The following is a 14,275-nucleotide window of genomic DNA, read 5'->3' as shown; positions in this document are numbered from 1 at the left end:
TCATAAATATTGGTTTCTTGTCTAAATTCTGATTCTTGATCATTAGTTTCAGGTATTTCCCCAAAAAGATTATTAAAGTGATCGTAAAGTTCATCTATTTCTATTTTTTCTTCACAGCTGTTTTTACTTTTATAGCATTTTTTTATTGACTTCCAGAATGTACGCGGTTGTGTTTTTGCAATTTCTTCTAAACGTTTCGCTTCATTAATTTTAAAATTTGTTTTTGCTTTTTTCTTTATTAGATTGTATTTAGTTCTACTTTTGGTGAATTTTATTCTATTTTCATCAGTTTTATTTCTCAGAAATAAATTCCTAGCTATTTTAAATTCTTTTTTAGCCAAGAAGCATGATTCATCAAACCATTTCGAACTTTTTATGTGTCCGATTTGTATATCCGAAACAGGGACATCCTTTCCGAATATTTCATAGCATTTGAATACAAATATTTTGAAAAAGTGTCTCGGTCTGTGTTTCAACAGTATAGTTATCCCCAACGCAGGAATCTATATCAGTTTTATTTGCAAGTAGACGTTCTAAAAAAATCTTTTACTTTGTCATTATCCCAAATTATTTTGTTTTCAGTAACATTTTCTTTAACCCTGCTATATGTCTGATCATTAAATAGACGACATTTTCTATTAAAGGTAAAATATAAAGGTGCATGATCCGAAAATTCATTCCATTCTAGAATATCAAAATCAGAAATAAAACTATAATTCAAAAAATGTGATAAAAGATAATCAGTTACACTAAGTCCACGTGCTGAGCAGAAGGTAAAGTCACCTTTACCTTGATCTCCATGTATTCGACCATTAAGTATGATATATCCTGTACTTTTACACATACAAATTAATTTTTTTTCCATTATTATCAATACAATTATCTTGATTTATACGTATTGGTATATTACTAAGTCCATAATTGTTCTTTTCAATAACAGATATTTTACTTTTTAACTTATTACGAAAATATATTGAGAGTCCTCCACTATATCGACCTTTCTTCGTTCCTATGCTTTTATTACCAAAAATATGGACGCTGCTATATCCTTCGATATCTATATTGTATGTATGTGTTTTACTAATCCATGTTTCGCTTAACAAAATTAGGTCAAACGAATTTATGTATTTAATAAATTCATCATCAGTTATCTTTCTCAATAAGCCATTAACATTCGATGAGATACACTTTAGCTCCTCTCGACATCCCTAGTTTGTAATTAGCTTAAATTCCTCACTGTCTTTATGTTGAACAAAAAGTCTATCACCGATCCACTTGATCTTATTTCCGGCTGCTTTTTCTCTCCGCATAATATGATTTAACGCTTGCCTTTTTTCTAGAGTTGATTTAGTGAGTTGTACTCCTACACCAGTTTTCAAAGATTTTAAATGCTCTTTTCGTTCAAAAGATGTTTTTCGGATCAATTCCCTATCCTTTAGCCGATTAAATTTTACCAAAATAGGCCTGGGTCCCTTTCTTCTTTTTGAACCAATTCTATTTACGAAATCAATTTGTATATCATCCGTTATATTCAGATTGTCTTTAATGAACCTTTTAATCGTTAGCTCACAGTCCTCGTCAACTTCTTCTTTTAATCCATAAAACATAAGATTTTCTCTTAATCCATGAAATTCCACATCATTAACTTTTGATTCGAGTTGTTGGTTGTTTTGGTTTTTTGGCTCAAGATTGTTCACCATTTCCTGGAAATATTTACATTTTTCACCTAGCCTTTTAATTTCTTGCTTTTGCCGACTCTAAACTTCTTCTTACTTTCCTCAGTTTCCTGATTTATGAATGTTACATGATGCTTCAGTTGTTCAACTCGTATGTCAATGTCTTTGACTTTAGTTTCTAATGTATCCACTTTCAAACATACCCTATTTACGGCTTTTTTCAATACTATCAATTTTAGACATTGACTTTTAATTTGTTTCATATCGTTTATCAAAATCAGAGCCAGGTGGCGGGCTGATACTTCTGTACACCGGCAGCATTGAAAGGCATGTATGACTGTGGTGGCATGAATGTCATGTTTAAAGGGTTCGGAATGGGAGGGGTGTATGCCAATACTGGATGGTATATTGTTATCCATTTCATAAGTCTTTGCGCCAAATTGAAATAGTCCGGCGAAGAAGTATTAAGTCGTTTGTTTTGTTTACTCACACTTTTGTGGGTGTACTGTCCGTTTCCTGACCACTGGTCAAAACCGGTTTCCCCGTTATGTGTGTAAAGTCTGTGTTATCTAAGTTTATCGGTGAAATAACTTTCCTTTTTCCTCGCTTTTTCTTCGACTTCTGAGTTCGCTTTATCACTATTTATCTTCGGAGGCATCAAGTATTAATCCTATATGTCACTCAAATAATATTCCTGTCACTTATTTTTAAATTTAACTATGCTTTAAATCAAGTTTTATTCCAAAATTTTACTGCTCGAAATTTCGTGTCTACACCCCATGTCACGTGATATTCAAAAAAATCAAAACAATAATGACGTGTATACATACATATAAACATATTAACATATTAACAAATGCATAAAAACATCTAAATACGAGAAAAGTAATATTACATATATAATACCACAATCATGAAATAAATATTAAAACTATAATAATTAATGTTTGAAATTAGTTGGAATTAGCTACTAGTTGTTTCTCTAGCTAAAGTTGCATAGTTAATAAATTGAGATAATTTTTTATAACATTCTGTTGTGAGTTATTCATTAAAATTTTAAATTTGTGTACAGTTGGCCAAGAGCAGTAGTATTTAGGTAAATATTCTCTTCGTAGATCAATGTAATACGGACAAGCAAGTAAAAAATGATATTCCGTTTTCACTACATTCATACTGCATTTTAAACAAAATCGTTGATTTCTTTCAATATTTCTTAATCTTCCTTCTTCAATCATTAATTTATGAGCAGAACATCTAAAACGTGAAAGGGCTATTCTAAATTTACTATTTATAATACAATCAAGATTCTTCTCTTTTCCAAGCGTGCTTTTAATTAAACTATACGTATCAAGTTTACTAGAATTATTAATTTCAGAAAACTATTGTTTATAATATTGATCATAATTATATACGTTGGATAATAGACATAAGAAAAATAGAATGAGGGTTATCAAATAAATAAGAAAAGCCTTAGTCTTGAAAGAAAGAGACATTTTACGTTGGTCCATTTATTAACAAACTGATTGTTATTATCTGTCATCATCATAAGTTTATACAAATACAAATCTGGATTCTTAGCAGTTCTAAACCAAAACTTTACAATACTAATCTTACGTGAAACAAGAAGGGGAACTCTACCTAATTCACCATATACGGTAGCATTACATGTTTGCTGTCTAACACCTAAAACTTGCTTCATAAACTTTTTATATCTGTTAAATTATGAAAGCCCCATATTTCAGACCCATAGTTAAGAATAGGCATTATCATAGAATCAAACAGTTTAATTTTTTCAGAAACATTCAATGACAAGTTATCAAAAAGCGAGTTGAGTGCATACAAAGCCTTGAAGGCTTGCTTAGATAAACAATTTTGTGCTTGATTAAAAATACCGTTTGAGGAATCTATTACACCCAAACATACAAAGTTTTTAACAATATTAAGAGTTTTATTATCATAAAGAAAAACATCATTTGAAGGCCTATTGCCCTTTTTACATATCATTACAACTGACTTGTCGGGGATTAACAGTTATTCCCCAGTTTTGACAATATAAATGTAGTTTGTCTAATAATATTTGTTATCCTTCTTTTGTATATGAGAACAACACAGTATCATCAGCAAACAATAAAAAAGAAATAAGTTCAAATCTTCAATAGAGAAAAAATCAATATTGTCATCGTATAAAAAGTCGTCATACAATCATTAATAAAAATATAAACAACAGAGGAGATAATGGTTCTCCCTGTTTAACGCCTGTGTTACAATCGAAAAATTTACTTAAGGAGCCGTTTAATCTTTTCATACATGACTTTTAACATATTTACAATTCTAGAAGACGCTCCGTGTTTTATTAACTTAAACCATGTACCATTCCTATAAACAACATCAAAAGCTTTACGAAAATCAATAAATGCACAATATAATATTTTATTTTCATTTCTTATTACTTTATTTATAATTGAGTTAAGAGCAAAATACAGGCTATAGTGCTTTTATCTTTACGAAAACAAAATTAATAGTCTGACAGCAAATTATACAGATAAATTTAATAATATCAGTATTCTCTTTATAATGTTTGCAATTTAATATGCAATACTTTCTTCACATTTCAAATGAAACAAAAGCACGTCATAAACCGCTCGAGTTTATGACGCGCGCAGAAATATGCAAATGGTCAAATATATTTAAGAAATAGTCCCAAATCGTTTTAGTCAACTGTAAGAGATACTTTAAAATCCATATCTGTATTCGAAAATTATTAGTTTAGTATTAACAGACTAGTAAAAGGTAAAACTGAAAATAAATATTTCACGAGTGGCTGTAGCCACGAGTGAAATACTGCCACGAGTGAAATATGATAATTTCCATGCCACAAGATGAAAATAAATACTGTATTATTAGAAAAAACTTGATTTTTCTGTTTGTTATATACTTTTTCTCATTTTAAACTTATGAATAGGAAGAATTCCCACTAATTTTGTGTATTGGCTGGACTTAAAAAGAAAGTAGTCCGGCAAGACATCAGTGAAAATACGGAAAATATATTTCATTACAGTGAAAAAGAAATTAATAAAGTAACAAGAGCGATCAGTGATCACATGTGTCGCCTGATGATGGCCAATTTCATGTTGGGACAAGTTTTGTGACAGACGGACAGACAGACGGACAGTGCACAACTAGACTTGGTACTGATCATTCCTGTAAAGTTTGGATAAAATTGCACCAGTAGTTTATGAGGAGTAGTCCGGACATGCTTTTGTGTATCTGGCAACACACAGAAAAAAAACAAGGGCCATAACTCGGCCAAAAATCATTCAACCGGAAAACCCGTGCAATATGCGCAAGGACTTGAGCTACAGATCAATCCTGTAAAGTTTCATTGAAATTGCATTAGTGGTATAAGAGAAGTAGTCCGGACAAACTTTATAAATAAAAATTATTAAAGGGCCATAACTCTGACAAAAATCATTGAACCGGAAAATACTGACAATATGCACAACTAGGCTTGGTACTGATCATTCCTGTAAAGTTTGGATGAAATTGCACCAGTAGATTATGAGGAGTAGTCCGGACAAATTTTGTGACGGACGGACAAACGGACAGACAGACAGACAGACGGACAGACAGACGACGAAGAAGGGATCCCTATATGTCGCAACTTCTCCGTAGAGGCGAAACAAAAATACGGAAAATAAAAATACGCATTTTATTTCATCAATATTTCTCATTTATAAGTATATAATAAATTCCTTTATATACTTTAATATAAAAAAAAACTGGCACCGGTAGTAAAACAGGAAATCGCCATATGACCATTGCCGTGTCTGATTGCATTAAAACCATATAAAGAAAGAATAAAAACTTCAGTATCAGTAAAGGGTTTGTTGTTAAGGAGGATAATGCCAACGGTCAATAGATATCGCATTGAGGTGACATAGTATATAAGGTGACGTTTGTGGTCTGAATGTCATACTATTGGCTGATATTGTGATGTGATGGAACAATCTAAGTTAAACATTATATATACATCTATATTTTATGTTATCGAGAAATTCACTTACTTGCTAGTACAGTCACAGGGTTGTCTCATTCATTAATATACAGAAATATACAATTATTTGCTATAGAGGCATCAGTATTGAAAAAAAAAATGTATGCACCACTTCGTAATGTAAACAGCGGGAATTTTTCTCTTGAGGAATTGAATAATTTGGAAGTAAAGGAGTTGATACCAGCAATTATGTACATAATTGTATTGATGATTTGTGGAGTTATAGGAAACTCGCTGGTCATTTACATCTATTATTTCAGGTTTGCATTTTTGTCTTATATCTAATCCATAATATTTCGTGCTTGTCTTTTACACGTTTGACTATCTAATTATCTTTTCCCTTTTAAATATTGTTTTTTTTATTTCATCATTTGACATAAAGAACAGTTTACGCATACATTCTTTCGTGGAAGTGCAAGTTAATTTCTTTAGTTCTTATAACTTGAAAAAATATGTACAAAAAGGACTAGTTTTATTGATTGTTACATTATTTTCTCTCAATATTTTAACTTCTTTGCTTTTTAATAATAATAATAATAATAATAATAATAATAATAATAATAATAATAATAATAATAATAATAATAATAATCATCATCATCATAATAATAATAAATGATGATGATGACGACGACGACAATAACATCAACAACAACAACAATAATATACTGATAATAATAATTTAGCATTTTGAACAGATATATTAATATATTAATTAGGTGAAAAAAGACACGACTAAAAGAAAATAACTTGACGTTCACTCTTCCATTTTTTATGCATAAGAAACTAAACGTTTATGACAAATAATGAATTTATTATATTTTTTTCTCTTAACTTTTCCCAAGATTATGTTTATTGCCAACAAAAAGATTTTTGTTAAAATCACTGAAACCATTTTTACTGAATCACTGAATATACATTGCCTTTTGACATCACATTCTAAAAAGGTACTCTAAAATATCTTCATTTTTCAAACAATATAAGAAGAAACGAAACAGTTTTAACTGTTTTTTTTTTACATAAACACGAACAAAAACTCAATTTAATTCTGTTTGTATTTTTTTAAATATGTATATGATGCATTATTGAAATCGTTTCCTATTTCTATACAAATGTCAAAGATTTTTTTTTATTTTTCAGGTTTAAACCTAGCAACCATCGATACTTTATACTCACATTGGGAGTATGCGATTTCATAACGTCTGCAGTATGTATGCCGTTTTTAATTGCGGACGCGTTACATCCATTTATGTTTACAAGCAAAATCACGTGCAAAACTTTCCGATACATCACATACAATACAGCTCTCATCTCGATCTTCACTTTATTTGTGATAGCCGTTGAAAGATACAGGAAAATATGCAAACCCCTGCACAATCAAATAACACTACCACTTGCACGGCGGATTCTTGTTGGAATAGTCTTTCTGACGAGCACAGTATTTGCTCTCCCATCTTTCATCTTATATGGCCACACGTCGGTATCTACAGGATATGGCAATATTTCTGGAGTTGCCTGTTTCACAGATGACAAATTTTGCGACACTCGTATCCCAATGGTATATAATTCTACTTTATTTGTAATTGTCTTCATACTTGGAACTATAATGGTGTTTTGTTACACCAAAATCGCTCATCAGAGGCATATAAGAGCCAAATTTAGCAAGGCGCGTAAAAGATATGTATTGATTGAAAGCAGTGGTAATTTTATAAGTGAACACTCGGATAATTGCGTACACACTTCAGCTATAAATGGGTTAAAAGAAGAGTTTCGGGAAATATTTTATGACCAAACAACGCAAACAAACGATTCTGTTTTACTCACGTCAAGTACTTTAAAAAAGCAAAGCAGCCACTTTAGGGAATACTTTCCTGGTGAAAATAATAAATCTTCTAATGGAAATGACCAAGCTCACTTTGAAATGCGTGAAAACATTAAATATGAACTATTCCACCATAGAGCCGGTTATAGGAAGGAAGAAGAAAACGAGAATATCCGTCAATTTTGTGATATTTGCCCTAATTGTGTTAAGGATACACAGAACATATTCAAGTTTCAAAATGGTGTTTCAAATTATGATATAATTGACAACACTGAAGCTCTAGATAAGAGAAAAACAAAAGGCGCAGCAATGAATTTCAAGGTCTCATCTCTAACTACGGTTAGTTACTGTGACAGTCCATCGCCGGCATTTAATGAAACGGATTATCTGAAGCAAACAAAACGTAGAATGTTTCAATGTAGGAGACACAGCTTTCCTGACACTTTAGTAAAACATTATTGTGATTATATTTTTGACGGGAAAGGAAATTCGTTATCATGTAATACACTTGATCTTAATATGGTAACTCTTGATCAGAAAAGGCATGGGCACTCGTCAAAAATAACAATAGAACATATGTCAACATTTACACGTGCAGATAAATCATGCATAGATGTTGACCTCAATCAATCTGAATCCACTCAAAATAATTACAAATCTAAAGTACCTGAAGCCAAAATGAAATGTCAAAATAGAAATGGCGTAAACAAAACCTGCCACTTCTATAAAGATGAACAACTTGAAAATAAAACAAACCAGCGCAATAGAAAAGTTTTTATTAGACGCAATAAAACAAAGTCTGCAAAGTTTGCCAAACTTCGAGATAACACCTTGATAACAGTCACGAAAATGTTATTTTACATCACTCTTGTTTATTTCATCAGTTTTATACCCCATCTGGTGTTGATGATTACATTAATGTTGGACGACCAGTTCCTATCATCACTGACTCACGTTGAAGCACAAATATACTATATTGCCCTGCGGTCATTTCTCATCAACGCTGTTGCTAATCCATTCATTTACAATTTTATGGACAAAAAATTTAAGAAAGAGTGTAGACAACTTTGCAATCGGAAGAAAGTTGGAAAGTAAAGATATTCATTTTGATAAAATGTTAAAAACTGCTCATGAAACTATAGACACCGACGTTGGAAGACATTAAGGTTGGCTGGCAAAAAAGAGCAAATATAATGTAATGTTATGATATCTATTTAAGATTTAAGTACTATTGATATTTCTTGAAATAAATATTGCATGGAAGGATAAAAATATATTTTAAATGCAAATGATGTGAAAAGAAAAGAAAATATATAAACCGCAGAAAAAATTTAACAAACAAAACAAAATTGAACTGGATATGCATGGCACATATGGAAACGTGCGGCCACTTGAGTTGAAAAACTATTTTTTCGTAAGCTAGCTAGATAGCTTAATCACATGAAAGAACCCATGTAAAACGGTGAGGGTCAGATGGAACCTATTAAAGTACTTGTAAATCCATTTAAATAGAAATTAGACCTTTAATTAGTTATAACGGTACTCTGTCATAAATTAAATTAATTGCATGAAATACGAGTAAGCATTACCGTTTTCCCGGTATATTTTACCGTAACTATATTGGGAATAGGCTATTAATATTAATATTATGATAACAACGTAAGTAATTTATGTTAGAAATACGAGCATACTAAATATTTTATTGTATTTTAAATGCTGCACACTATTGGAGCAAATATCAGACCTTTTTAACAGATGATCTTAACTAAAACAAATATTTGTTGTGCTGAAAGCTATTCATTTTGTAAAGCGTTTGACAATAGTTTTATTGGATTTTGCTTTATACGCTTAAATAAGGCCAATACGCGAAAATTTATTCATGAATAATATGATTTTCCCTGAAAAGCAAGCCTATTTCCGAGCAGTTACAGAATGGAAACATTTAGACATGGACGATCCATTCATCGTAAATAATACTAACGCTTCTCAGGTAGTAATGATAACATACTTTGTTACGCCCCTTAAATAGTTACGCCAATATTTTTATGAATTTAGTTGTAAATGACTTCCCTGTCTCAATTATTTTTGTGTTTTTACAAGAATTAAAAAAAAAGAAATCTGTCAATGCGTTTGTTGTAAAAGGATTATAAAAATGCTGAAAATGATACCATTGTTTTATTTTTGTTCTTGAGCATAAAAATGATAAACAAAACGGAATAAAACTGATATTCAATAATAGATTGAGAAGAAGTCAACAATATACTACATCAGTTACGTCACACATTTAAAATCCTAAATAATAGCAGGGTGCAGGGGAGGGACGGATTTGGAGGGTTCTTGGGGCAATGTATTTAAGATGAAATCTAGTTGTATGAAACTAAGGTCAATTAAATAAATACCAAGGACAAAACTGTGATATGTTACTATTATTATCCTTTGATTAAAATCAGTAAGATAAAAGGTACACAGATTTTCTTGGAGTTTGAAACAACTTAGATAATTGAGGAATCTTGTTAAATACATGTTATCGATGATGAATGTTCGCTGGTTGTTGATGTTGGTAGCGGTGGTGTTAATGGAGATAATGAGTCGTCGTTGGTGGTGATTTTAATGATCATGATGATGATGACTATGATGAGTTAATGTTGGTGGCTCTATTGGTGTTGATAATAATGATGATTACTTGGAGAGGAGATAGTGACTCATGGTGTTAACATGTTTGTGACTTGTCTAGCTAAAAATTCTAAGCCAAACAAAACATCCTTTTATATACAAATTGTGTTTTCTCATAAAACAAAGAAATGTTGATATGATATGTTGAAAACATTGTTTAAGAAAATATGTATATAATTAAGCAAAATGCACTGATATTTTGTAGGATTCTAGTTCTAAATTTTGTTGAACTTACTAAACTATTACTTTTACCGTAATGAATCACCGAGTAAATTTTTCGTAAGGCTATATTACTTCGATCGTAGTTACCTTACCTCACCTATCCTCTTCATTTTCAGTAAGACATAAGGCCAAAACCAGTTCCTTCCATTTCAATCGTAGTTAAATAACGTTTAATTATTTAATTATTTAATTAATCATGCTACATCGACCGTATTAAATCAGTGGAAAAATCATATGTAGGTTATTGTTTGTACATGGATCATATTAAATCGGCAGGTAAATAAAAATAAATCGAAATTCAAACGTTTACTTCGATAGCTCTAGTTATCCGGGTAATTTGTCACTAAGCTATCACTTCGATCGTACTAAATTATCGGGTAATTAAATTACTCGTTTCAAAACATACAAAAAATGGACTTTCCAGCTATCATTTCGCATTAAACCATTAACTTTTAAATCTAGGGATGATTTCAAAATATGAGCCAACTGAATTGTAAACAATGCAGACTATTGTTAGACAGTCAGATGTACCGCTTGATCTTGATTTCCATTGGTCGCATTGCTAAATTCCATTGTCGCCACCTGGCGAAAGGATAATGACAATCACATATTTTACATTATTACTATAATTACAATATAACATTTCCTTATTGTCTAGGCAATTCCTGAAATTCGATAGTCCGGTTGCTATGGATTTCAAGAGAAAAACAACTCTTTAATCATATATCTGTTTCATAATTACATTGCTGGCATATATAACTTGTTCTGTTTTTACACCAATCATTAAACAAAAAAATAAAATAAACGTTATTGATCACTTGCCATAAGAGTGAAAAAAAAGAGAAAACTCATTTGCATTCTAGGAAATATACAATTTTTCTTCTAAAGCACGCAACCTTTGCTATTCTAGAAAGATCGTTGAATTGACACTTTATAATTGTAGCTATAGCAACTCTCTTGTTAACGAATCATTGAACTCGACAAATTTACTTCTGATAATGTATATTAACTCTTACTTACTGCTGAGGTCGATTAAAGAGGAAGAAGGAAGAAATCAATTATATTTCAATTATAGACCAGAAGAACAATTCTATTTAACGCGTTAGTGGAATTTTGCTTGAGATGATGCTTAAAATTTACCGGTTATAGAATTAAAATGAATTGGTCTATAATACGAGAAAGTTTGTAATGCAATAAATAATGACATTGAGAGTATTTACTACCACACATAACAGCAAGCCTCGCACAAATTATACATGGATGTTGCTGGCAAGTGTGAGATACGTGATACGATAATTACATATATTTCTATAGCAGATAATAAATTGTTCCAGAAACATTATTATTCATCATAAAAATCTAAATAACTGAGAACTTTGAATTTTATCTTTTTTTTCCGGAGCAATAGCTTATAAAAATATTCAAATGATTCAAATGAAACCATCGCAAACAACAAGTTCTGGTAATTGAAGCCAAAAGATGGTGCTATAACCTAACAAAAAAAGTCTGTCACTGACAATTAACAACAATAATGTATGATCTCTTTACAAATAATATTTGAAGTATAATTGGCAATCATTCAACCATGTTAACTTTAAGTGAACAATTCGTAAAGGATACAAGAACACTCACGTTTTCTAAATAATTTACCGTATTTCGACAAGATTGTAACAATAGTAGGCTTTTAGTTGGTACTTATACTCTGCTCCGGTATATTTTGATTACATCTTTGGATGTTTCTAATACTGCCAAAGCCGGTGTAAGGCGGCTTGGAGGGTAGCATATATTTTCCAGGACCGTTCACGAACCAGCTCAATTATACCGAGTGGACCATTTTCAGCTTTCGAAACATATACATTTTTGAAAAATGTATTAACATATTTTTTTGTCGGTGTTTCGCAATCAATTTGTCCATATATTACGTAAATATATTTTGCATAGCTTGATTTTCACATCTGGTAAATATACATCTGCTTTACATAAACTATTTCGGTATAGACTGTGCATGCGTTGTTTTAATGCCTTCTTGAGGTATAATCATTTTGCCAATTGTGTTTACTCCAGAACATAATAAAATATTCATGTTATTCCATAAAATGTACCCGAACATAATTTTGTATTAGCTATTGATTGTGTAAACGTCTCGAATAACGGAATCCTGTGTTCCTGAAAAATATTTCATAATGAAATTTATTTCATACTGATTGTATAATTGATACTGTCATAAAAAGTGTGAACAGCGTTAAATTAATATTGGCTGTAATTTTTACAAGGAAAGCTGAAGTAACAAGAAATATTTTGTTCAAGATGAGGTGTAATATATTTATCCTGTAAGCGCCGATTCTTTCACGAAAGAATGTTTTTGGTAATTTACGGGCCTCCTTCAAAGTGCTGTTCAAAATATAGAAACAAAGGAAATACATAATGAGGATACACATGTATGTTTTCAAAAACTAACATCATATATATTTAAATATATTACCATCAATAGTTAATTACAATGTTTTTGTCCTGTAGATGGTCGTTTAATATGACAAATATTTCGTTAAATTCAGATCGGTCAGGAAAATAAAAAAATGAAAATTGTGAACCAAACTTTATCACAAAAAAATTCAAATTTCTTTCGTGTTTTGTTCTTAATCACATTAAAAGATGTTGATAGATGGTCGTAATCTAGTAGTGACATTATGATGTCACTGTGAGATTGTAATGGTGCGTTTATATGATAAATATATGACTATTATGCCTTCATTTTTATTTCTCAAAAAATCTTTTTTTTATTTTTGGTATTGTTTTATTGTTTCCAACAACTTACTTAATGGCCATATACCTAACTTATCACCTTCTTCTGTTGCTTTTTGGAAATAAGTACATATAAAGTGAGTAACCATTTTGTATGGAAGTCAAAATACTGTTTTGTTCACATTTTGCTGCTTTTTGTGACGTTTTAGTTTTACATATAGCGCTATCTTATTCAGGTAAGCATCCAACATGCTCTAAAACCATTATTTTGATCATAAACTTATGTTTGACCTATCTGAAGAATTAATTATTTATTCATGACTAAGGTATAATGTGCCTTAAATATGTCCGTCATCAACTTTACATCCTGAAAGGATATAACCAAATAGGACACTAAGCACTTTCCTCCTCTTATTGGTATATGATTAACCAAATATGCATGTGCATATTTAGTACAAAATGATTCGGATAGAACATGTTATGAATTAACTTTTTGTTAATGTTTGCAATCTGTTGAATTATTTAACCTATGCACCTTATTATGTATGGTTTAAATTGCATACAAATATCATGTATTTATATAAAGGGTGACATATATAAGATAGACAAAATAAACTTCATATACATTTTTACACAATTTTACCGATCGGTCCAATGGAACTAAGAGTTGAGTTCATTAATGTTAATCAATTATTCATTTGTTACATGATCTATTTAGGAGTTTGGCTATATGTAAGTACATTATCAGGCTATTGCTATGAAAAATGCAAATGATCAGATTTGTAATTAACACACAAAGCTTTACGGGTCCTCTGGGTCAGGATATTTATGTTAATAGACAATTAAAGCATGACAATGTTTTAAAACTGTTAGGCTAGAATGAAAGACAAGAATAAAAGAAAGATTCTACAAAATAAAATGTTTTAAATATATATCAGACCCTTATATTTCTTAAAACTGTGAAGATAATAAATATAACAAAGGAAATAACTTGGAACCTATCTAAAGGGGTGCTTAAATAATGGCAGAGACAGCGGTATGATACAAATACGGATACTACTGGCGACAGAAAAGAAATTGATTTGG

General features: G+C 30.7%; 1 protein-coding gene across 1 annotated transcript; it reads left to right on the top strand.

Annotated features, from left to right (window-relative positions):
* The first annotated feature begins 2,005 nt into the window (after window positions 1-2,005).
* On the top strand, window positions 2,006-8,647 carry LOC132714267 (uncharacterized). The gene is made up of 2 exons (XM_060697093.1): window positions 2,006-2,079; window positions 6,871-8,647. Exons 1-2 carry the CDS (start codon window positions 2,006-2,008, stop codon window positions 8,645-8,647), a joined length of 1,851 nt encoding a protein of 616 aa, XP_060553076.1.
* Window positions 8,648-14,275: the final 5,628 nt, after the last annotated feature.

Source organism: Ruditapes philippinarum, unplaced genomic scaffold, assembly GCF_026571515.1.
Source record: "Ruditapes philippinarum isolate M1 unplaced genomic scaffold, ASM2657151v2 ctg3251_1_1_1_1, whole genome shotgun sequence".
Taxonomy (NCBI): domain Eukaryota; kingdom Metazoa; phylum Mollusca; class Bivalvia; order Venerida; family Veneridae; genus Ruditapes; species Ruditapes philippinarum.
The sequence above is the reverse complement of the archived record's forward strand: the minus strand, read 5'-3'. Positions and strand labels throughout refer to the sequence as shown.

Excerpts from the sequence above, each read along its gene's own strand:
- LOC132714267 (XM_060697093.1), top strand. The coding sequence starts at position 2,006 with ATGTATGACTGTGGTGGCATGAATGTCATGTTTAAAGGGTTCGGAATG. Across the intron at positions 2,080-6,870 it reads GTGTATGCCAATACTGGATG|GTTTAAACCTAGCAACCATC; the intron begins GTATATTGTTAT and ends TTTATTTTTCAG.